General features: G+C 43.5%; 1 protein-coding gene across 4 annotated transcripts in view; it reads left to right on the forward strand.

Annotated features, from left to right (window-relative positions):
• The window catches only part of GMIP (GEM interacting protein), a 152,089-nt gene that overhangs the window by 57,037 nt on the left and 69,313 nt on the right, over positions 1-25,739 (forward strand). For all 4 annotated transcript variants that reach the window (XM_073622506.1, XM_073622507.1, XM_073622508.1 and 1 more), the window contains 6 exons: positions 3,419-3,512; positions 5,716-5,791; positions 8,360-8,420; positions 9,942-10,067; positions 18,245-18,309; positions 19,924-20,034. In XM_073622506.1, coding sequence (XP_073478607.1) covers positions 3,419-3,512; positions 5,716-5,791; positions 8,360-8,420; positions 9,942-10,067; positions 18,245-18,309; positions 19,924-20,034 — 533 coding nt within the window. The remainder of the gene's footprint in view (positions 1-3,418; positions 3,513-5,715; positions 5,792-8,359; positions 8,421-9,941; positions 10,068-18,244; positions 18,310-19,923; positions 20,035-25,739) is intronic.

Below are 25,739 nucleotides of genomic sequence, written 5' to 3' on the forward strand. Positions count from 1 at the left end.
CTCCAATGTAAAAGGAAACCATGCAGTGACCACCAATGTAGTGGGGAAATTAGACTAACCACCAATGTAAGGGGGATTTTTAAATTGACTATTAATGTAAGGGGAAATTTACACTGACCACCAATGTACAGAGAAATTTACACAGGCCACCAATGTAAGGGGGGACCCTACACTGACTACCAATGTAACTACGGCATTTACACTGACCCCAACACAGCAGGCATATTTCCCCTAACCACCAATGTATTACTAACCAGCGATGTAACAGGGGTATTTACAGTGACCTCCCCCCTCCAACTTTCTGCTAATCTCTGCATTCTTATCCACCCCTTCTAAGTACATATTTGCATCCTAAAACGCCCTGCTAACCTCTGCACCCTAACCCCCCTCTGCTAACCTCTGCACTCCAAACCACTCTCTGTTCAACTCTGCACCCCAAATTCCTCCTCTGTTAACCTCTGTACCCCAAGCCCCTCCTCTACTAACCTCTGAACCCTAAACCTCCCTCTGCTAACCTCTGCACCCCAAACCCCCTCTGCTAACCTCTGCACTCCAAACCCCTCTCTGTTCAACTCTGCACCCCAAATTCATCCTCTGTTAACCTCTGTACCCCAAGCCCCTCATCTACTAACCTCTGTACCCCAAACCTCCCTCTGCTAACCTCTGCCCTCCAAACCTCCCTCTGCTATCTTCTGCACCCCAAACTCCCTCTCTGTTTACCTCTACATGCCCCCTCTGCTCACTTTTACTCACTCTCACTTCCCTTCACTGTGTACCTCTGCCCCCCACCTGTTCACATTGGCACTCCTCAAGTGCACTATCTGGTGGTATTTTTTTTGTAAGAAGAGGCAGGCATGACTTCCAAGTATCCTAATTGTTTACATCTCCTATACGGGTGGAATTCAGTGGGAGTTATTTTCATATGAAATTAGTGGGTGTTTAAATGCCAACCTGATTTACACACAAATGCTCATATGATTTACAAACAAATAGCGGCGCGATTTACATACAAATGCTGGTGTGATTCATGCATTAACTATCATTATACATACAGCACACAGTAGGAGGGAAGGGCTGGGCAATAGTAGTGACAGCATCTGAGCTGCAGGCTGTGACTTCAGGACAAAATCCGGGATACAACCTGCAAGGGACAGATGAAAATAAAACTGCACTGTCCAGGCAAATCCGGGACTGTTGGCAAGTATGCCTTTCTATTGTAGAGGATGCCTAAAATCTGACTTGTATCTTAGTGCAGACTTCTGGTAAATCAGGGAGCCAATCACACAGCAGGAAATGATATTTTTGGAGGCGTTCTGTACACCAACTGTGTATAGAAGGCTTCCAGGTTGTCATATTGCATTGAACTTTACAAAAAAAAAATTACACTGCTACAGGTTGAAAATGGAAGGTAATTTTTTATTAACATTAAAGTATAACTGAAGGCAACACTTTTTTGGGGGGTTTTGGATAGAAGAGGGACAAAGAACCCCTGTCAGTTTTTATTTTTGTCTGTGGCCCCGTTAGGAGGATTCACCCTATTTATTTGTACTTTTTACTATTATCAATGAAAGTGGAAGCAAAAGAAAATCCCACATTTTCAGTTGACAGAACAGTAATAGAGTGGAACTCTTCTAAAGGGGACATTAGTTCTGATGACCTTGGTGACACCCCGGGATTCCCTCACTTTGGAGAGATTTCCTCTCACTTCCTGATTTGGCTATGGGACAGGAAGTTAAGGGAAATCCCTGCAAAGGGACACAGATGGCAAAAAAAGAAAACAAAAAAACGAACAGGGGTTATAACCCTACTCTATCTAAAGTTAAAAAAAGTTTGACCTTTAGTTCTACTTTAAGTCCTTCACGCATAAGGGTAAAACAAATCTAAATAAATGCCTAAGCACAATTTTGCAATTTTGTATATATCATCACAACTACTTAGTGTATTCAGATGGATTACACCTTTTTTTCTTTTTTTAAAGGGAAACTAGCCCAAAATAGTAAAAAAAAAATCTTTTTTTTTTTTTTAATGTAGCTGCATATTTCTTGCTATTATCATCATTTACCACCAAAGAACAACCCAAAATAAATTCTCCTGCTCCTGACGATTGCAGCGATACTACATTGGTGTATGTTAGTTGTTGTTTGTACCCATAGTACAACCCATACACAGCTGTGCACATTTTGCATTGTTTTTATCATGCCTAAAACACACTGAAACTGACACTAATACCAATTTCAATTTTTTTTTCAAATTCTACCCAAAATAGGCTGACTGTGACCTTTGTCCCCTGCCTTGACTTTAGACCCTGGCCTTGACCCTAACACCAACTCTGGCAAACTTCTTGTTTTTTTCTATATGTTTTTATTCTTTTTTTTTTCATTGCTATTAGATTTTTTTTTTTACACACTTTGGTTTGTTTACATTTCCCTCCTGCAAGTAGAGGAATATACAACATATCTTTCTCTTTATTCAGAAGAGGAAGTAAACACAGGGGCAGGCTCACAGTGACTGATCACTGTCATAGCCAATCACAGGTTATCACAGCGATCAGGTGACCCGGAACTGACAGTCCCTGGTCCCTATCGTTAGTATGAAACCTGGGGCTCTTCCAGCAAAAAGGGAGATACGCATGTATGGGCCCCCCACAGAAAAAAAAGGGGGGAAATTAATTTTATCATTATTATATTATTATTTTTTATAATTATTTATTTAATTAATTAATAATTTAATTGTTTATTATATTATAATTTATGATTTTGTGTTTCAAACGTTATCATACCCGGGATATCTACTAGACTCTTGTTTGGGCAGATTTAAGTTTGTTATTGCTAAGAATTACATGCCTACAATATAAAATGCCAAAATTCTATGGAAAACAATTGTACCGCTTTGAGACGCAAAAATCTGACATAATCATACCGCCAGGGTGGCTACGCAATACGTGTGTGGACCTTTTCAACTGCTATTTGAAAGCGGGTGATACCCCAAGTTATCAAAGGCACATGCATTGTGTACTGCTGGTAAGAGTCCAATCTGTATACACTAGTGGTGGAGCACGAATTGAAGTCATTATTTTAGGCACATTTTCTCAGAAAGCATGGTGGCTGGAGTATATAAGACCTTTTTTTTATGGACTTTTTGTATTATTTTTGATCATTTTAATATTGATTGACTTTTCTTTTTGATGGTGTTACTTATTCACTAATTATTTTGGTTGTGTGGTAGCGTCTTACTTTTTTGTTTTTATGGTTATTTTGAGGTGATTATTCACTTAAAGGGGCAGCTTCACGTTTTTTTATTGTAATTTTTTCACTTTTGGGTTGGCGCCAATTTTACTTACATTTCTTTAACTTAAGAAAATAGTTGTAGTGTTGCTTTTGCCCATCTATATAACTAGAGTGTAATGTTTCTGTTGTAGATGTCAATGCACACAGTGGCTCCACGGAAGGCCGCAAAAGATTCAGTGAAATATTTCGGGACCTGGATGCCTTGGAGATAAGCCTCGGCAATGAGTAAGTGCCACCTTTTTAAAAGGTCAGTCCACCCACGGCTGATACTTCAGTTTTTGGTAGTTCCTGGAAAGCTCAACTGCAGGCACAAAAACTTGAAATATGTTCCTCAATAGCAACAAAGGATATAAATGTACTTTGTGTACATCAGATTCCATTGCAAGCCCAGATACTACAGTGAAAAAGTAGTGGTGCATCACTGTGCTTTTTCGCTTATGTAGAGAGCAGAGCTGTGGGAGGGACCTAGCAGACCCCACCCACTACAGGCTGCCTGCAGAAAACTACAGGAGGGGGCGGAGACAAGACCAATCACCCTGCACAAGGAGTGAGAGCAGCAGTGACCGGTCTTTATTACAGGAAGCTCCTACAGAGGCAAATTGTCACAATGGATTACTGCACAGATCTGGAAGAAACACGCAAAGCATTTCAAGATTCAAGTATGAATACACATGCCACTTTTATTTAGACAATATTTGCTTAGCCTGGACTTCAGCCTTAAACCACCTAGCAGGTTCACATACCTGTCAGGGACTATAATAGTAAGTTCCCAGGTCTGCACACCTTCTGTGCTCATAAGGAGAGGCTTCCAGTCTCTGCCGGAGTTTTTTTTTTATTTTCTATTAGGGAGAAAGAAATAGGAGAAGCTGAGACAAGACAAAGGTAGGTGGAAACACCCAGAACTCCTAGGAGGACAGGAACAGAGTCAGGATTTATGGCAGGTAGTTCTCACTGTAAAAGTATCTAAGACAAACAAGAAGCCAAAGGATGATTCAGCCCCAGAGCCGTAACTAGAACCTTCAGGGCCCCGGTGCAAGAAACCAGGAAGGGCCCTCTGAGAGCCTGGTGGCGGAATGCCAGGGCCCAATTGCAAGTGCATCCTTTGCGATACTGATCGTTCCGCCACTGGACTGTCAGTAGTTTTTTATTTTTATTATTTTATTTTTACAATTTTATTTTATTTATTTATTGTTACAATATTATTTTTTACAATTTTTATGATCCCCATTGGGGGGTTTGGTGAGATATCAGGAGTCTTAACAGACCTCTGATGTTTCACCTTTGAGACAGAGAATGGAGACTGAGGACACACAGCCCTCAATCTTCATCTATGCTGCCTCAGCTGTACAGAATGAATGGACAGGAATAGCTCTGTACAGAGCTTCCTATTTCATTCATTCACAAACTGAAACATACTGTAGTAAACCCAGTTTATTATGCTTCAATTATGAAAGGACAGAGTCAGGGACATGTTGGAGGATTTTCCTTGATCAAATGCTGCCACTGATCAGGGTAATCGGACAGGTGCTGCGGTCAGAATACAATGCCCCGGCGGGAGAAAATCCACCCCATTTGTGTCAATGAAGGAATCTGTCGGCTGAGGAAACCTGCTGGCTGAATGAAAAAAAAGCTAACCATGCATGGCTAGCATAATATAGGATGCCCTTTAATCTGGAGAGATTTCATATCACCTCTTGCTGGGTCCTAGGGCAGGAAGTAAAGAAAAATCTCCCCAGATGGAAAAAAAATATCCGGCAGGGGCTCTAACCATTATCTACTTAATGCAATAAAAATTGTGGCTTTAGATATACTTTTAGGCCGGGTTCGCATATGTGTGGCCGCGGTTCACAGCCTGGGGTCTGGTGCATTCCTGTACACCGGATCAGGTGTGATTCAGGTCAGAATTTTAGCCTGAATTAGCACCTGAACTGGACCCAAAAACACACCAGACCCCTTTTTCCATCCGAACCACAGCCGCCCTCGAACGTGTGTGAACCGGCTCCATTGACATGACACTTGCCTGTCATGTGAATCAGATGCGGGAAAAACTGCATCCGATTCACATATGTGTGATCTCGGCCTCAAGTTGGCCATAGATGGGTCGTTTTTTATTTTTCAGCCAGGTGGATTAAGGAATCTTCCCCACTGAGACATTGTATTTTGACAGCAGGACTCTCTGCTGCCAGAATACAGTGATCAGCGACTGCAGTTGATTGGCTGCAGCTACTGATTGACAAATGTCTTCCAACATTCATATTTAACGAAAGTCAATATAACGATCGACTTCTATTGAACATGGACACCCACACATGGATTGAAATTTGGTCAGTCCCTGCTAAACTGGCCAAATTGCGATCCATCTATGGCCAGCCTAAGGTTGATAATAGATGTGTGAATACTGGACACTGATGCTCTTTGTTTTGCACAGAACGGTGGACATGTTCCTGAGTGATACTGGAACTCCAAACTCCGAGACCCAACCAGATGAGGAAGAAGAGCCTTTGGTGAGACAGATCTGCTATTCATTATTAACCTGTTCTAGTTATTTTGGATTTATTTCTGTACAGTGGTGGATTATTATGGAATATACACCAGGCCTTGTTTGTTTTATTGTACAAATGGAGCTGACACTAAAAGGATAACAGGGCTTCCTTCAGCCATTATAGCAGTGCATAGTCTCTGAATACGCCACTTGTCTAGCAAAAGTAAAGTGTAATGCCTCGTACACACGATTGGACATTCTGACAACAAAATCAATGGATTTTTTCCGACGGATGTTGGCTCAAACTTGTCTTGCATACACACGGTCACACAAATCTTGTCGGAAATTCAGAACGTGAAGAACGCGGTGACGTACAACACATACGACGAGCCAAGAAAAATGAAGTTCAATAGCCAGTGCGGCTCTTCTGCTTGATTCCGAGCATGCGTGGTACTTTGTGCGTCGGAATTGAAAAAAAAAACAATCCCACCTACTTATATTACTTCTGGGTGGAGTGTGTTACCCTTGCCTAATTTATTCCCATTTGGTTGTAGAGTAAAGCCTGTCTACACCCTATAACTGGTGCCGGCTTCTTTGGGTTCAAATATGTAACACTGGTGTATGGCATTTGTAGTCAGGGACTTCACAGGTTGTTCTGGGATGGGAATTGTTTGACAATTCTCCCTCCTATTTTCCATTTGTCTTGCTGTCATGTCCATCCTCTGGCTTCAGTACTTTAAAGCCCAACTCTGGGAAAACGTAAAATTATCCCTTGCATTGGGTCTGTGCCCGCAATGCAAGGGTTTATAGCTTATTTTGTCTGGGGGAGAGGAAAATCAGCTTTATTTACCTGATCGTCAGGCCGGCGACATTCCTCCACACTCCAGCGGTGGGCTGTCCTTCGGCATTATCACATCCAGTGCAGGGCTTTGGACCCTGCTCTTGGCTTGATGAAGTCAGGATCCTAGACCACTGGAGTGTGGGAGGAGAAGAAGCTTTAGGGAGGAGGGGAGGATCGGGTAGTTGAATCTTCTTTTTTTGTTCTCCTAGACTAGGGGTTTCCAAAAATTTCTGAACAAAGGGCCAGTTTACTGCCTTTTAGGCTTTAGGGGGACCAGACATTGGCCAGTGGGAGCATCAATGGGAGTGAAAAATGCCCCATCATTGGTGACAGTAAAAGGAATAGTGCCCCCTACTGCACTCAGTGCAGTCATCTAGAGCCCAGAGCGAACATGCCAAATTGCGCCCCCCCAAGATGTATGAGTATTTTGTGCATTATGTGTCAGCAACCCCCACCCCCCAAAATGAAACACTAATCTGCATGCTCGCCCCCTAAGTATAATTCCCCCTCCTCCTCCTCCCAGTACAAACCCGGTCCCTGCTGAATTCTCCCCTCCCAGCACAAATCTTTGCACCCCCCACCCACCTCCCCAGCTCCAATTCTCTCTCCCCATATGCCCCCAGCACAACACCCCTCCTCCCGCAAAAAAGATTTCCCCTCCAAGCACAATCCCCCCCCCCCCACACTCCAAATTTCTCCCTTTCAGCACAAATTCCTGTCCCCCAATCCCCCATCCTAGCACAAGTTTCCCCAACAAATTTCCCCTTCTAGCACAAATACCCCCAACCATTCCTACTAGCACAACACCCCCCCCCCCCCAAAGAAAATATTTCCCCTTTACCGTGTTACTTGTATAGCTATAGCATATACCCTTCCCAACCCAAATCCCCCCAAATCACCACTTCTAGCACACCTCCCCAAATTTGCCCTCCTAGAACAGCTCTTACCCCCTGCCGCCACTTAAATTCCCCTTCTCAACACTAATCCCCACCCCCTCAAACCCCTTGTGGTGCCCCCCACCTCAGATGATACCACAGTGCCCAGGGCAGCCGTCCCTCCTGCCCACCCCTTGTCCCAGCTCTAAATGCACTGCTTTGGGTTAAATGCTTATTGGGCTAGGGGGAAAGAAATAAGGTAAAATACATACCTTACTCCTCATTCCCACAGGACCGGTCCCCTAAAGTCGCTTCTTTTTGCTGGCTGACTAGCTGCAGCTCTCTGACATCATCATGTACAATGCAGGACAGCAGTCCTGCATTGTACAGGAGGGCTGTGAAGGGGTGTCCATATTCCAGAGCCTTCGGATGGCAGAGGAAAGTGCCGACTACTGGGGAAAGTCTTTATTCCTATCCCCCTAGACCAGGGGTCTCAAAACTATTGCCCTCCTCCAGTTGTTCAGGAATCATCATGCCTAGTCATGTCTGTGAATGTCAGAGTTTTACAATGACCCATGGGACATGTAGATCCACAACATCTGGAGGGCCCTAGTTTGGAGATCCCTGCCCTGGACAAACGAGCATTTAACCCATGAAGTGTGAAGGTACCCCACTGTATAGGTAAATTTATCTGGAGCCCAGAGTGGAGCGTTATGGCTTAGGTTTAAGGATGAATAAAAATGCATTAAAGTACAATATAGTGTGCACATTCAGCAAACATATTTTCAAAGCACATTTATTGTAAATATATATTAATGCCCCTTGTTACTGGTCTTGTTTTCTACTCATCTTTCTGTAATATTGCTCTATACAGATCAGCACTCCGCTGGAACTAGCTCGGACGGCATGTGACAGAGATGGGGTGGCCGTATCCAGTAAGTTTACTTTATGGTGTTCTTTCAATTACATAGTTATTCAGGTTGTAAAAAGACTCAAGTCCATATACCGGTAGTTCAACCAATGGAACAAATAAACTGCCATATACACAATCCTATACCCACAGTTTATCCAGAGGAAGGCAACCTTCCTAATAAAGCATGATCCAATTTGCTCCAGTAGTGGAAACAAATCCTTCCTGATCTACAAGGAGGCAATCAGATATTCCCTGGATTAACAAACGCAGGTGTCAATACCTATGGATATTAATCTCCAGTATTTTGTGCATTTATCAATGCATTCAACCCTTTTTTTAAAAGGCAATCTACTGAGCTGGCCATAACTAGTCCTTGAGGAAGTCTATTAAACATTTTCACAGCTTTTACTGTGAAGAAGCCTTTTCCTAGGTGATGAAATCTCTTTTCCTCGCTACGTAAAGGTTGCCCCCTTGTCCTCTGTAATGACCCTAAAGTGAATAATTCAACACCAAAGTCACTATATGGACCCCTTATGTATTTATACATGGTGATCATATCCCCCCTTAACGACAGTTACAGTTCAGTCGTCTAGTTCTGGGAGGCCATCATATGACGTCCTCCCTTGATCGCGCCCACTGCAGCACACGGGCGGCGCGCTCTGTGATTGCCGCGTCCACCGGACACGGGCTGATCATAGATTGAGGTAAAGAGCCAATTAGCGGCTCTTTACCACATGATCAGCTGTGTCCAATCACAGCTAATCACGATGTAAACAGAAGCTGGTTATCAGCACTACGTTCCTCATGCTGACAGCATGAGAAGAGCCAATAACCGGCTTGTGTATAAAGGGACATCTACAATAATCAGAGCACTGATTATCAGTGTCCTGATTATCAGTGCAGTCCCACCAGTGCTGCTATTCAGTGCCCATCAGTGCCTCCTCATCAGTGTCACCTATCAGTGCCACCTACCAGTGCCCATCAGTGCTGCCTACCAGTGCCCATCAGTGCCGCCTATTAGTGCCCATCATTGCCACCTATCATTGCCCATCAGTGTCACCTATCAGTGCAGCCTCATCAGTGCCACCTATAAGTGCCCATTATTGCTGCCTATCAGTGCCCATCAGTGCTGCCTATCAGTGCAGCCTCATCCTCATCAGTGCCCACCAGTGGCCCTTCATCAATGCAGCCTATCAGTGCCCATCAATGCCCATCAGTGCCTCTTCATCAGTGCCCATCAGCGCAGCCTATCGGTGGCCATCAGTGCAGCCTCATCAGCGCACATAGTTGTTGTTTTTTTAATTATCAGTCTTTTTCTATTTATTTAGCAAGAAAAAAAACCCAGTGGTGATTAAATACCACTAAAAAAAGCTCTATTTGTGAGAAAAAAGCTATAAAAATGTTATATGGGTACAATGTTGCATGACTGTGTATATCCCTGTTAAGAACTCGATGTCAAGAACATCCTCAGCAGAAGCCAAAGTGTTCCTCCTGAGCCGCTGATTAGGAACTTTTCTTTAATGCCTTTTGTTTCTCTCTACAGTAGGAGAAGCAGATGAAATTCTCATCCATAGTGAAGGAGGAGTGGAGTCTGCCCTGAACTATGCCAAGCGCTGGTGTAAATATATCCGGGAAGTAATGGGGTATATTGAAAAGAGACTCAGCTATGGTATGGTCCTTGCAAATTTTATATAGCTCTTGTTTAATGATAGCATTTTGTGATCCTATGTGTTGTACTCCATCTGAGATTGTATATAGCACTTCATTGCTAGCTGTTAGGACGCCCAGAATGTGGATTCTAGTTAGCCATGGCAAGTGTGTTGGTGTGCTATGAAAAAAACTGCTTTATTGAAGACTTCAGAGCAGAAGGTAAATTAAAGGAGACGCAGGGCCAAAGCTCTTTTGGCCCTAATTCTCCTGGGCATCACAGGATTGCACCTAGTTCTGCAGTCCTGTGACCTGTATCCGGCCAACAGTGGGCTAAAGCCTGCTGTCAGCTGACATCATTTAGCCAGTCCAGGCTCTGGAGCAATCCCGACTTTAATGCCGGGATCCACAGGACCGGCAGCTGGCTCAGTCTCTCAGTGTGCCGCTGGGAGACTGAGTCCGCCACTCCTGCCCCTCCCTGCTTTGGGTAGAGTTGGGAATGGTTAGTACCCCTCTCTGGGTAAAGGGTTAGTACCCCTGTCTGGGTGAAGGGTTAGTACCCCTGTCTGGGTGAAGGGTTAGTACCCCTGTCCGGGTGAAGGGTTAGTCCCCCTGTCCGGGTGAAGGATTAGTACCCCTGTCCGGGTGAAGGATTAGTACCCCTGTCCGGGTGAAGGATTAGTACCCCTGTCCGGGTGAAGGGTTAGTACCCCTGTCTGGGTGAAGGGTTAGTACCGTGTCCGGGTGAAGGGTTAGCACCCCTGTCTGGGTGAAGGGTTAGTACCCCTGTCCGGGTGAAGGGTTAGTACCCCTGTCTGAGTGAAGGGTTAGTACCCTGTCCGGGTGAAGGGTTAGTACCCCTGTCCGTGTGAAGGGTTAGTACCCCTGTCCGGGTGATTTTCTCCTACTTTCTATCTTGGTGTCACAGCCACAAAAAACTTTTTTTGTAGCCAGTAAAATACGAGTCTTGAAGTTAAACAATAAGAAGAAAAGAGGTCTACAGGTTCTCTTTTAAAGAGGTTGTAAACTCTTAAAAAATAAAAAAAACCTGCAAGACAAAGGCATAATGAGCTAGTATGCATTGCATGCTAGCTCATTATGAAATACCTTAGAACGAAGCCCTCTCAGCGGCGCCCGCACACCGCTGAGACGGCTAACATTTTCCCAGGTGTTTCCTCCGGGTTCGTGGGCTCCGGTGCTGTGATTGGCCGGACCAGTGATGACTTCACTCTCCTACATGCGGGAGCCGCTATTCACGGCACAGGGCTCAGAAGAAACAACACCCATAGCCACTCCTTCAGAGCGTGTGCACCGGTGATGTCACTGGCTGCATGTAATGTAAATATCTCCTAAACGGTGCATGTTTAGGTAATATTTACACTACCTATAGGTAATCCTTATTATAGGCTCACCTATGGGTAAATGTCAGCAGAGGAAGTTTACTTCCTCTTTAGGAAGAAGATTACATCAAAGACTTACATGGTATTTTAACCAAGTTTGGTTGGTTTCTATGATTCTAAATAAACAGGTAAAAAGGAAATGACTAATTATGCCATGATTCAATGATGTATTTCCTCAAGATAAATATTACCAACAGATAATCAGAACTTCCCATTTATGGTTACTGCAGAAGTCAACTTGCTAAACTTTGGGCAAACTGCTAACTATACAGATAAAATGGATATAGTTACAAAGTTTTCATTTTAAAGGATTGGTAATGCTGTCCAGCCAGTCTTATGATCCAGAATCCCTTGAATGTCATGTCAGTGACCTCGCTTTTCCCCACTGTAATTAAAGTGATTGTAAACCCTCACATATACCCAGTGAAGTGAACAGCCTCAGATGATACACAGAGATGAAACAAATCTGCCTAGTTTTACTTGTATATCTGCTGTCTTCCCCTTTTTACATTCTTTGGAAAGTGCAGGTTGTGTTAAAAATCTTGTTTCCTCATTCAGCAGTGGGTGTGGAGTCACCCCCCCCCCTCTCCACATAGGCAGAGGAAGGAAGGATCATGCAGAGCTGTACTCTGAATAGACAAGCTCTCTGCTAATCTACCTCTAAGCTCCCTCCCGACACAAATTTTCAGCTACTGTTATCTCGTGTGTCAGAGAGCTTGTCAGAAGTGCCTCATGCTGATAACAGAGGAAGGAAGCACCAGAGAGAAACTACATTTAGAGCTTTGGCTAGAGATAAGTCAACACTACAGATATATATGTGCTTAGTTCAACTTTTATGAATGGGGTTTACAACCACTTTAAGAAATAAAGCTTGGTCACTGACCATTCTCAGCCTGCTGATTGGACACTGAAAGCCATAAGTCTCTTCTTTTGTCCCCTCCTCCTGCCAGCAAGCTCCCTGTTATGCTGACAGCACTGCACAGTGCAGTTAGAGCGTGACTGGCTAATAATGCTGCTTCTTCCTTGAATTGACTCCCCTGGTATGCAGGGTGTTAGACTGCATTCACACCTCAGCGTTTTCAATCCTGGCCAGATGTTCCACGATTCTGCCCGCAATTTCAAAGCAGTGAGGTGTGAGCCTAGGTTCACACTAGTGCGTGCAAAACACTGCATGTGATTCACACAGGAATCGCACCGCATTCCACATGCAAAGTCTGTGGGGTGCGATTTGAGCCATATGTTTTGTATGGCTCAAATCGCATCCACGCCAAAATGGAGCAGGACCCTTTTTTCCCCGCACCTGAATTGCATTGCATGGGTGTTCACATCCATGCGATTCTCTCAATCACACTGCGTATTGGGATGTCGTTAATCTAACAGTGACGCTTGCAGCAGATTGCATGGACGCAGTGCAATTGCTTTGCAGTGCGATGCGGTTAAACACAGCAAATGTTGTGCGTTTCCCACATTGCATCAGTGTGAACCAGGGCTTAATGACGAATCGCAGAATGCACAGTTGAGACGCCATTCATTTGAATGGCACCTAAAATCACGGTGCGGCTCTGCCACGATTGTCGCACGATAAATTGTGCTGCAATCGTGGTAACCCGCATTGCGTGAATCATGCCGCCAAAAAAGTTCAGGAGTTACTTTTGGGCGACAAGCTTCACACGATGCGTGTTGCCGCGATTGCAGCGCAATTTATCTAGCGACAATCAGTGCCAATTTTAGGTGCCATTCAAACGAATGGCGTCTCAACTGTGTGTTCTATGATTTGTCATTCACACCTCGCCGCTTTGAAATCGCGGGCAGAATTGCAACAAATCTGCCTATGAGTCAAAACTGGTGTGAATGCAGCCTTACAGGATAATAATACTAAAACATATTTAGGTATTTCTACTAGCCATATAATACTAGCTAAAATACTTATAATGATTCCTATAGAATATATAAAGGCTTGTTTACACTTGCGGTTGGGGGGCAGTAAAAACATGTGGCTGAACCTGTTTTTAGCCTGAGGCTATTTTTACGACCCCCCCCCCCACTCCTCCTTAACCACTTGCCTACTAAGGCATTTTTAAAAATTTTTGCATACGTTAAAATCTACATTTTTTACTTGAAAATAAATTACTGCAGCAGCAACTGTGAGCTTGATATAACCACTTATCTACCATGCTGTTTATAAATGTTCCTTGATAGACAAGTTAAGTTGCAAAGACAGCAGCCAGGATTGTGCACATGCCATGGCAACGATTGCTTACTACTACTTGCTACTTTATGGCAGGAATTGTAGCCACTGTCACACCTCCCAAAATTTGGGATGGGAATGAGGGACACCTGCTAGCAAACGTATGTAGGCAAAGGACACGCCCCCTGTCACACCCCTTAAAGGAGAATTAACCCAAAAAAAGTTAATTAAATCCACAAGAGCTTTTTTTACCACTACTATTCCTTTATATTGGCTTTAGAAAATTACAAATGCAGCAATTTAGAATTTGGATGAAAGGTTTAGCACTGGGAAAGATAAAAAGTGCATTTTATATACAACTATATATATAGATCAGACCAAAATGAGGGACACATGAGGAGGAAAGAGGGACAGAGGGACATTGCTCCATATCAGGGACAGTCCCTCGAAATCAGGGACAGTTGGGAGCTATGCCCACTGTCGTGTTCAGCTGTCACTACTGCTGACGATTGCAATCCATTCAAATGATTGGGGCTGCACTACTACCGCCCTGCAATGTACAAGGCTGAGCTGCGGTAGTGAGCAATTTAGGGAGCTAAATAGGCCAATGAGGAGGTGATATATTGCCTCCTCACCGCTGATCAAACACCACTGAAAAATGATCTGAGACCTTGCCACAAGTGTAAACTAGGCCTGACCAGGTTAATACATTTGTATCTGTTTGGAATACAGGTTTTCATTTGCAGATTAGGCTGTACAAGTTTATTGTGTAAGCAAAAACTTTTATTTAAAAATTCCTATATGATTTGCTTGGAGCAATGTATACAGGGCTGCCTGTCTTTTCCAATGCAGGTGAGTGGATAAGCAAGGTTGTACTTTACCATAGCTCCCAACTGTCCCTGATTTGGAGTAATGTCCCTCTGTCCCTCTTTCCCCCTCATTTGTCCCTCATTTTGGTCTGATCTATATAGTTGCACTTTTTATCTTTCAAAATTGTTTCCCAATGCTAAAACTTTCATCCAATTTCTAAATTGCTGCATTTTTGTAAATTTAAAAGCCAATACAAAGGAATAGTAGTGGTAAAAAAAAAGTCCTTGTGGATTTAATTAACCTTTTTTTGGTTAATTCTCCTTTAAGGGGTTGTGTCAGGGGGCGTGTCCTATGCCTACATACGTTTGCAAGTAGGTGTCCCTCATTCCCATCTCAAAATGTTGGGAGGTATGACTTTACTGTTATTACTATTACTATTATACAGGATTTATATAGTGCCAACAGTTTGCACAGCGCTTTACAACATGAGAGAAGACAGCACAGTTACAATACAATTCAGTACAGGAGGAATCAGTGGGTCCTACTCATTAGAGCTCACAATTTAAGAGGGAGGGTCAAGTGGTACAAAAGGTAATAACTGTGGGGGATGAGCCGATGGAGAAAATAAAAGAGCAGTTGATAGGTGAGGGCAGGATAGGCTTCTCAGAAGAGAAATGTTTTTAGGGATCGTCTAAAGGTGGGTAGAGTTGGAGATAGTTGGACAGATTGGGGTAGGGAATTCCAAAGGATGGGAGAGGCTCGGGAAAAGTCCTGGAAGTGAGCATGGGAGGAGGCGATGAGGGAGCTAGAGAGCAGGAGGTCTTGGGCGGAACGAAGGGTACGATTTGAGACTAGGTTAGTGATGTAGCTGGGGCCGAGTTGTGGATGGCTTTGTAAGTTGTTGTTAGTATTTTGAACTTAAAGCGGAGTTCCACCCAAAAGTGAAACTTCCGCTTTAAGCACTCCTCGCCCCCATACATGCCACATTTGGCATGTCATTTTTTTTTGGGGGGGGGGGGGAGTGGGTATTTAGTTTAGAGTAGGACTTCCCATCCCACTTCCTCCTTCCTGCTCTTGGCCGCCTTGGTGACTCCTCTTCTCCCCCTAGGCGGCCCCTCCCTCTCTGCAATCTTCTGGGACACGTCACAGGTCCCATAAGATTGCCTGGCCACTAGTAGAGCGACTCGCGCATGCGCAGTGCGCACCCGGCCATGAAGCTGAAAGCTGTCACGGCCGAGTGCCCACAGTGGCTATGACGGCACCAGTGGAGAGGAGGGGGAGAGGAGCGAGGCTCTGGGGCACCCTCGCTGCTGGACCGTGGGACAGGTGAGTGTCTGTTTATTAAAAGTCAGCTGCTACACTTTTCATAGCTGCTGACTTTTAACTGCTTGCCGACCAGCTGCCGAAGTTTTACTGGACACTTTTGACACATTTTTGGGACCATTGACAATTATACAGCGATCAGTGCTATAAAAATGCACTGATTACTGTATCAATGTCACTGGCAGGGAAGTGGTTAACACTAGGGGGCGATGAAGGGGTTAACTGTGTTCCCTAGTGTGTGTTCTAACTGTAGGGGGATGGGACTGTCTAGGAGGAGAGAGAGAGATCGGTATTCATACTTGGTACGAACACACGATCTGTCTCTACTCCCTTGAAAGAACCGGGATTTGTGTGTATACACACACAGATGCGTAAGGGAACGTCGTTTCGCCTTTTGGCCAAGAGGAGCGAGCACGCGCAGCGTGTGCCTGGAGCCGATGTGAGTGCCCGGCGGGCACGATGCATGCCGGGCACCTGCGATCGCTCGTGATCGCTGTATAATTGTCAATGGTCCCAAAAATGTGTCAAAAGTGTCCAGTTTGTCTGCCGTAATATCGCAGTCCCAATAAAAATCGCAGATCGCCACCATTACTAGTAAAAAAAAAAACAATAATAATAAAAATGCTATAAATCTATCCCCTATTTTGTAGAAGCTATAACTTTTGCGCAAACCAATCAATATACGCTTATTGCTATTTTTTTTACCAAAAATATGTAGAAGAATATATATCGCCTAAACTGAGGAAAATTTTTTTTTTTTTTTTTTTTTTAAATGTGGGATATTTATTATAGAAAAAAGTAAAAGATAATGGGGGTTATTTACTAAAGGCAAATCCACTTTGCACTGCAAGTGCACTTGAAAGTAAAGTCGCTGCAGATCAGAGGGGGACATGCAAGGAAAATAAAAAACAGCATTTTAGCTTGCACATGATTGGATGATAAAATTAGCAGAGCTTCCCCTCATTTCAGATCTACCCCTCAGATTTAGAGCGACTGCACTTTCATGTGCACTTTCAGTGCAAAGTGGATTTGCCTTTCGTAAATAACCCCCAATGTTTTTTTTTTTTCAAAATTGTCGCTCTTCTTTTGTTTATAGCGCAAAAAATAAAAACCGCAGAGATGATCAAATACCACCAAAAGAAAGCTCTATTTGTGGGAAAAAAAGGACGTCAATTTTGTTTGGGTACAGCGTCGCATGACCGCGCAATTGTCAGTTAAAGCGACACAGTGATGTATCACAAAAAATGGCCTGGTCATTGAGCAGCCAGATCTTTCGGGGCTGAAATGGTTACTAAACTAAAAAACGTGTGGAACTCCGCTTTAATTCATTGGGTGAGTGGCAGCCAATGGAGGGATTGGTAGAGAGGAGTAGCAGACACTGAGAGGTTTGTAAGGTGGATGAGTCTGGCAGCAGCATCTATGATGGACTGAAGGGGGGATAGTCTATGTAAAGGTAAGCCAACGAGGGAGTTGCAGTAGTCGAGGTGAGAGATAACCAGGGAGTGAATCAGGAACTTTGAGGTTTCATTGGTTAGAAAGGGACATATTTTAGAGATGTTGCGGAGGTTGAGGCGGCCAGCCTTGGAAAGTGATTATTCCTGTTATTCCCACCCCTATTTGGTTGTAATTTTATCTTAGCAGCAAATAAGCAAAGAAAGCTTATTTAGTGGTAAAACAAATGGCAACCCAGTGGTTAGTACAAGTCCAAATACATAGTGCATTAATAGAAATATGAAACAGCAAGTAAGTGAAAATGTGAGACTTTCTTCAAAATCCCAGCATGCCACTCTACAACCAGTTCACATAATAAGGCTTCATGTACACTAACAGCTCCTAAACTTGAGTCTAGAAGCTTTTTGCATTTTTTTGCCAAAGCTCCATAACTCAATTCCATAAAAGCCTACAGTGTGTGTCCATGTACACATAGGGTGTTATTTACTAAAGGCGAATCCACATTGCACTACAGGTGCACTTGGAAGTGCAGTCACTGTAGATCCGAGGGGGACATGCAAGGAAAATAAATAACAGCATTTTAGCTTGCATATGATTGGATGATAAAATCAGCAGAGCTTCCCCTCATTTCAGATCTTCCCCTCAGATTTACAGCGACTGCACTTCCAAGTGCACTTTCAGTACAAAGTGGATTTGCCTTTAGTAAATAACCCCCAAAGTTTTAGCAGAGTTTAGGAGCTGCTGTGGTTAGGTGAGGTTAGGTGAGGTTCAACCTCCCTCAACCTCCCTCCCCTGAACGCGGAAGAATCGTATTCAGGATGGGAACATTTTGACTGTCAGCTGTGAGGAAATGCAAAACAAGGCAAAACCATGGCAAAATCGTGCTGCGATTATGCCACCGCGATAAATGTAGTTAGGGTATACATGAAGCCTAACTGGCATAGTGTCAAATCTGGTGATCTCTGAGGAGTCGGATGTATAATAGATTTTTTTTGGATTCCTTTCTTCCTTCTCTCTTTTCTGTAGAATCTGAATACGCCAAGAACATCATCCGACTATGTGAGTCTGCACGGAGTGCCCTCGGCCAGCAGGTACTGAGAATGTGGTCACAGCTGTGGCAGTTGCTAACAATGGAAAAAAAATGATTGTTACTGAGTTTAGGATTGTACATTTCGCTCTTTGGTATATGGCACCCTTCAACTGAGTGGGAATAGACAAAATGGGATTTCAGCCACAACTTTAAAAGGCAATAGAATCTTTCCTGTCTCTACCTTGTGTTTTTCAGCTGCCAAAGATGTGCATTGATCATGTAGTTTCAAGGTGTCATTTTTTGCCCTGTATGCAAAGCCTATAGTAGAGTAATAGCTAAACAGGAAGTGAGAGGAAATCCATGCAAATTAAGGTAATCTCTTGAGGACCCCCGGGTCACCAGAACTTGCGTCCTCATTGGAATATTTCCCCTCTATTACTTTTCTGGGGACCACCCAAAATTTGTGATTTTCTTCTATATTCACGTTCATTGATAACGGTAAACATGAAATAGAGAGGGGAAAAAACTGACAGGTGTTCTAATCCCTCTCCACTCTTTAAAGGAGTTGTAAAGCCATAACGTTTTTTATCTTAATGCATTATATGCATTAAGATAAAAAGCCTTCTAAGTGCAGCAGCCGCCCTCAGCCCCCCTAACATTTATATGAGCCCCATCTCTGTCTAGTGATGTCCACGAATGCCTCAGCCATCTGAGACTCTCCTTCCTGATTGGCTGAGACACAGCAGTGGGGCCATTGGTTCCAATCAGGAGAGAGAGGGAGCGGGGTTGGGCTGCAGCTCCATGTCTGAATGGACACAGGGAGCTGTGACTCAGCTTGAATGCCCCCATAGAAAGCTGCTTGCTGTGGGGGCACTCAACAGGAGGGAGGGGCCAGGATCACAGAAGAGGGACCAGAGAAGAGGAGAATCGGGGCTGCTCTGTGCCAATCTACTGCAACAGAGCAGGGAAGTATAACATGTTTGTTAATTTTATTGAGAAAAAAACAAGACTTTACAATCACTTTAAGTAACAGGCATCCTGAGGTGTGTGTAAGTATGAAGCACCTTTCATTTTAAAAGTTAGAAATGGAGTACAGGTTCCTATTAAAAAGAACTATACCATCCTACATATGTAGCTCTTTACAGAGTGAAAAGGAGGATCCGAGTAAGTAAATAGATAGATCTAGGAAACAAAGTACTAACCCCTTGGTGGAGTTGGAGTCCCCATTTTTGTTGGGGTTCCAGTTGGCATTGTAATAGTTTATGACCCTCGTTGACCCGTGACTGAAGCTTGTTCTATGGCTGGTCCATTCACCACATAGGCATATGGACAAATTATTCCACAAAGTGGTTTTTGGTTTAAGTTCCACTTATACTGAAAGCTACCTTCAGATGAACAATGGTATACAGTATAAATTTGGTAGATGTATGTATTTACCCTCTCAGCACTTACCAGAATGAATTCCAACCACGCTCATCATCTAGAGTTTGTTGTTCTTTCCTCAATGACCTTCATTTTACATTCACTAGAGGAGTAGCAACTTGTAGAATTTTCACTCTCCTAACTAATCTAAAGTAGATCTGGTGTATATGAGAATATATACAGTACATGAATCCAATTTGTAGTTTGCTTCTGGGAACCTTCTCAGTGATTCAGTCTCTTTGGACTTTTACAGCAATGTGTGCCTTTACAAGATGTCTACCTCCTCCTTTTGGACCATGAATCCCAGACAGGATCCTCAGCTATTGAAACAATGGCTCAGCTACAGTTAAAGAAGTATTGCCTGGTGAGTAGCTAGATTAGAGTCACTGAATTAAATGTGCATATGAATTATACATATATAGTATATAATATAATTGCATATTATTATAAATATTATATACAGTGGATTAACACTGCCTGCCTCTATCCACCAAGGGTAACTTACAAGCAGATTGAGCTCAAGAAGCTTGATGGTGGGTAGCACTGAATCATAGAGGATGTAGTGCAGAGGAAGGTTGATGCTTAGACTATAGAATTACAATGAGAGCTGGGTATAAGGAGAGAGAGAGTGATGTATTTTCACAGCCTGAATACCAAGGAATTTCCTCTTTGATGCGAGGAGACTGAAGTGTGCACATCAGCTTGCTGCAAGCCTGTGGCCATGTGCTGGGGACCGGTGTCATTTCAGGCAGATTCAGATGTGAGCTGACATCTGAACAGTGAGACCTCTGTTGCTGTATTGTTGGGACTGGTGAGAGGACACTGCTGCTATTAACCTTTTGCTGCTAGCAGAGACTGAGCACATAAGGACTGGCCTTTTAACTAGAAGCATTATTTACTGCATACAGACTTTACTGGTACTGTACTCATGTGCACCACCATAAAGATTGGGCCCCTATTCTAGCTGGCTGAAGAATTAGGGCTAAAGATTGCTCAGATAGCTGCTTCACAAGAACTTTCTGTTGTCCATAGTAAGGGGTACCTCTTTAGGTAATCTTACATTTCATTGCTGCTATTCATATAGATATCTCTTTAGTAGTTATAGCCTACTGTTTACAGAGGAGTTATTACATTATTGATTAATATTGCTGTTTCTGTTTTTTAATGCCATTACTTATTGGTGATTTTGTGGATTACCAGGTTTACTCTAATTTAGCTGCATAGAACTCCGTTCTATGCTGCTATAGCCTAGTGAGCATATTGTATAGTGAACAGCGATTGGTCTATTCCTTTACTAACTAATTTATGTGCATACTGCTATTTACTGCAACCTGTGACAATATATTGGGTTCATTTACCACCAACCAGTCTGGTGTTTGCTTTTGATACTGAACCTTAGTTGTATTCAGGGTATTTATTGAGGCAGAAGAACAGAGAACCCAATCTACTAAGTGACTCCTGCAGGAGTAGTGATATATACAATTATTATATTATAAATATAATTAAAATATACGATTAAAATGTAATCATAATAAATGTTCTCTATTAAAATGTAATTAATAACTATAAATAAAAATGATTATACTATAAATATAATTGCATAGAAACCATGCAGATAGGAAATATCAGAGACAGTCATGAGACCTACCTACTTGTTCCAGGTCTGTTACTTAAAGTATCAAAGCAAAAGTAGCATACATTTTCAACCCACTCAATTAGTTACTTGGCCTGCCATTACAATGTTCTCCTTCCCACATTAAAAACCTGACAGCTCACATATTACTGGCTGCAAGACACCAGATCCCCCTTATATAAAGACCTACACCCTCTCCAACAGATTTATTAGGTAGCATTTTAGAGGTTAGAAGGCTGGAAGAGCTTACAACAAGACTATACAGTCAATACATTTCAGAAAAGGTGTCTCCCCCCATCCCTCCTTCTTCCTTCCCCTGAAGTTGATACAACCCCATCTCCTACCCCTTAACTGATCTTGACAGGATCTTATATTTAATACTTGCCCCCAAGGGCATTGCTAGGTCTACAAAAGATCTGGGGCTAGAGCCCATAGCAACGTAGTAAAGAAAGTCGTACACTTGGGCGGGCATACACATGTATATAATATACGTGTGTGTGTGTGTATATATCCCCAGAGAGCCCCCCCCTTACATAAGGTTCCCCAGAGAGCCCCCCTTATATTAGAATGCACAGAGAGCCTCCCCCTTGCATCAGGGTTCCCAAAGAGCCTCCCCCTTAAATTAGGGTCCCCAGAGAGCCTCCCCCTTTAATCAGGGTCCCCAGAAAGCCTCCCCCTAAATCAGGGTCCCCAGAGAGCCTCCCTCCTGCATCAGGGTCCCCAGAGAGCCCCCCACTTACATCAGGGTCCCCAGAGAGCCTCCCCTCCCCTTGGGGACCCCTGCAGAGACTCAGGGCTATGGGCCCCAGATTCGGGGCTATAGCCCCAAAAGCCACCCCCTAGAGATGCCACTGCTTGCCCCTGTTACCACACTATTCATTTTAACATAATTCCCCCCTTTAGCTATATTATAAAGTTCTATGCAAACTGTTGGTGCTATATAAATTATGTATAATAATAATAATTAGGGTATATGTGAATTTATGGTATGCCATGCATGTTATTTACCTGTAAAAGCCTCCCTTGTGTAGACGTTCCAAAGCCCTGAGACTTCTGCAGCACTATACCGTCTTGGATGTGATGTCAGTAGCCCTAGCAGAGTCAGCTGTCACTTTATAGTATTCCCCTTCATGCCTCCATCAACTGTTATGTAAAAGTCTATATAAGGATAGGGTGGGAGGGGCGGGGGAGCTGGGTCAGCAAAGATAGTAATCAGAGACTCCAATTAGAGGAGAGGTCGTTGATATGCAAGAAGGGAGGGGGCAGTGCTAGGGAATTCACTTTCCTAGAATAGTCAGATTTTTGGTAAGTTTAGCAGCACATAGCGATTGAATAAAAATTAATTTGTGGAAAGGAAAACACTGCTGGTACCGGTTGATTTTTAAACCCCCAAATAAAAAACCATCCAACATACCAGTTATCTGTGTAGTTGATAAGTGAAACATCTTACCAAGAGATGAAGCAGATTGTACCATAAGAATAACATACTATATACATATAGTCAACATGTCTGGTTTGTAAATGCATACATTTAACTATGATTGTCTCTATAAATCAGGTACGAAATTCATCCCAGTTTTTGCTACCACTGAATGTGATAAATTGGATCAGGATTTATTTTTTGCTGCTGTGTCTTGTCATTCACATTGTTTAAGTTCATAGACATGCAAAAAATATATATAATTAAAGTAAGGTAGAGTAAGGGATGTTATGACTGCCAGGCAATTATTTTTACGAGGAGGACAGTAATGACAGCCTTGTTTCCTATAAAAACCACCAAACCTAAATTAAAAGTTAGTATTATTAGCAGGTTATTAAATAATGTGCTTGGAAGAGTAGCGCATGTTTCCCCTTGTTTATAACAGGAGTCTCGTTGCATCAGAGGGGGGGGCCGGGTCACCCGTACACGTCACTGGGAAACCCCGGCGTTTTCCCTTGTCAGAGGGGGATGGGGTCACGTGAAATAGGAAGAGCCGTTGATCGGCTTTACCTCACTCGCGTCTGACAGACACGAGTAGAGGAGAGCCGATCGGCTGCTCTCCTGACAGGGGGGGTCTGTGCTTATTGTTTATCAGCACAGCCCCCCCTCGGATCCCGCCCAGGACCACCATCATGCCGCCCAGGACCACCAGGATGGCCATTCACACTGGACCACCAGGTATGCCCCTCTAGACCCCCAGGGAAATACTAATCTGTGCCCAGGCAGCTGCCAATCAATGCCCAGGCAGCTGCCAATCAGTGCCCACTCACAATGCCTACCACTGCCAGTGCCACCAGGGATGCCTATCAGTGCCTCATATCAGTGCCACGTATCAGTGCCCATCAGTGCCATGTATCAATGCCTATCAGTGCCGCCTATCAGTGCCCATCAGTGCCGCCTATCAGTGCCCATCAGTGCCCAGCAGTGCTGCCTATCAGTGCCACCCATAAGAACCCATCTTTACAGCCTTTCAGTGCCCATCAGTGTCGCCTATCAGTGCCCACCAGTGCCACCCATGAGTGCCCATCAGTGCCGCCTATCAATGCCCATCAGTGCTGCATATCAGTGCCACCCATCAGTGCCGCCTACCAGTGCCCATCAGTGCTGCATATCAGTGCCCATTGTCAGTGCCCGCTCATTGGTGCCACCTCATCGGTGCCGCCTTATCAGTGCCTGTCAGTGCCGCCTTATCAGTGCACATCGGTGAAAGAGAAAACTTTTTTTACAAAATTTTATAACAGAAACAAAAAGCAAAACTTTTATTTTTTTCAAAATTTTCGGTCTTTTTTTATTTGTTTAGCAAAAAATAAAAACCGCAGAGGTGATCAAATACCACCAAAAGAAAGCTCTATTTGTGGGAACAAAATGATAAAGATTTAGGTTGGGTACAGTGATGGATGACCGCGCAATTGTCATTCAAACTGCGACAGCACTGAAAGCTGAAAATTGGTCTGGGCAGGAAGGTGTATAAGTGCCCTGTATTGAAGTAGTTAAAAATAAAAAATAAAAAGAGATTCCAGCGATATAATGCAATAAATCCATGCTCCTACTCCAGGTATGTAATCCAATTCTTGATCTCCAGCGATGGATGATCTCCATCGACTCCAGCGAGGAACATGCACAGGATCCTGCCTCCACCGGAGGCACCCAGCCAATGACGCGGTGCCAGCTTGACAGTTCTTATGTAGCTGAGGGCGGGGCCACCCGTCACGTGACCCCGTCCCCCTCTGACCAGGGAAAACGCCGGGGTTTCCCAGTGACGCGCCCCCCCTCTGATGCAACGGGACTCCTGTTATAAACACGGGGAAACATGCGCTACTTTACAGGCATACTATAGACACCCCCCAGGTATGAAATTTAAAGGAATATTTCACTTTTATTGATTCACTTTAAGCATTATTAAAATCACTGCTCCCGAAAAAACGGACATTTTTAAAACTTTTTTTTGTTTTGATACATGGGGCAGGACCCGGGTCCCCAAACACTTTTTATAACAATAATTTGCATATTAACCTTGAAAATTAGCACTTTAGATTTCTCCCATAGATTTTAAAGGGTGTTCCGCGGCTTTTGGAATTTGCTATCCCAAATCGTTCGCTGTTCGGCGAACGGGCGAATAGCCAATGTTCAACTCGAACAGATAGCTCATCCCTACTTGTGACATACCTTTGCTTCACCCACCTTACTATATTATGATAACCATATAATCACTGTTCAACTGGGAATTATTACTATGGACTAGTCACCGCCTTGATGTCACGTACCTGTTACATCCACCGTAGCCCTGGATATCTACCTATTTTGTTATCTACCTTGTTGCCAAACCCTGTGTGATGAATGCATTAATGTATGCCTAAGCTCCTGAAGAAGCATATATATATATGCGTAACATGTAGAGCCAAGCTACTGCAAAACATGACCAACTCCCATCAAGACTGATAGAAAAATAATTTGCTATTGCAAGAAGAATTTTGTTATTACTATTCAGGATCCTTTTCTTGGTGTATGAGTTGTGTGCGGTATCAGTATCTAGGCAACCTTTACTTTGCAAAGTTTTTTAATCATTGTCTATCTAATTGTTTTTCATTTTTAATCAATTTATAATAAAAACATTTTTAATTTTAACATTGTGCACCTCAGTGTCTATAAAGTCCAAGTAACAATTCTCTAATCATATCTCCAATTTAAGGGACGTGGCACATATTTTGATCAATTTTGGTATCCACAGTGCCATTCTGTGTTGATACCTTGAGCCAGGGGCGTTGCTAGGTTTACAAAAGATCTGGGGCTAGAGCCAATAGCAGCGTAGTAAAGAAAGTCATACACTTGGGCGGGCATACACATGTATATACAGTAATATACGTGTGTGTGTGTGTATATATATCCCCAGAGAGCCCCCCACTTACATCAGGGTCCCCAGAGAGCCCCTTTACATCAGGGTCCACAGAGAGCCCCC

Source organism: Aquarana catesbeiana, linkage group LG03 (genome assembly GCF_042186555.1).
Source record: "Aquarana catesbeiana isolate 2022-GZ linkage group LG03, ASM4218655v1, whole genome shotgun sequence".
Taxonomy (NCBI): domain Eukaryota; kingdom Metazoa; phylum Chordata; class Amphibia; order Anura; family Ranidae; genus Aquarana; species Aquarana catesbeiana.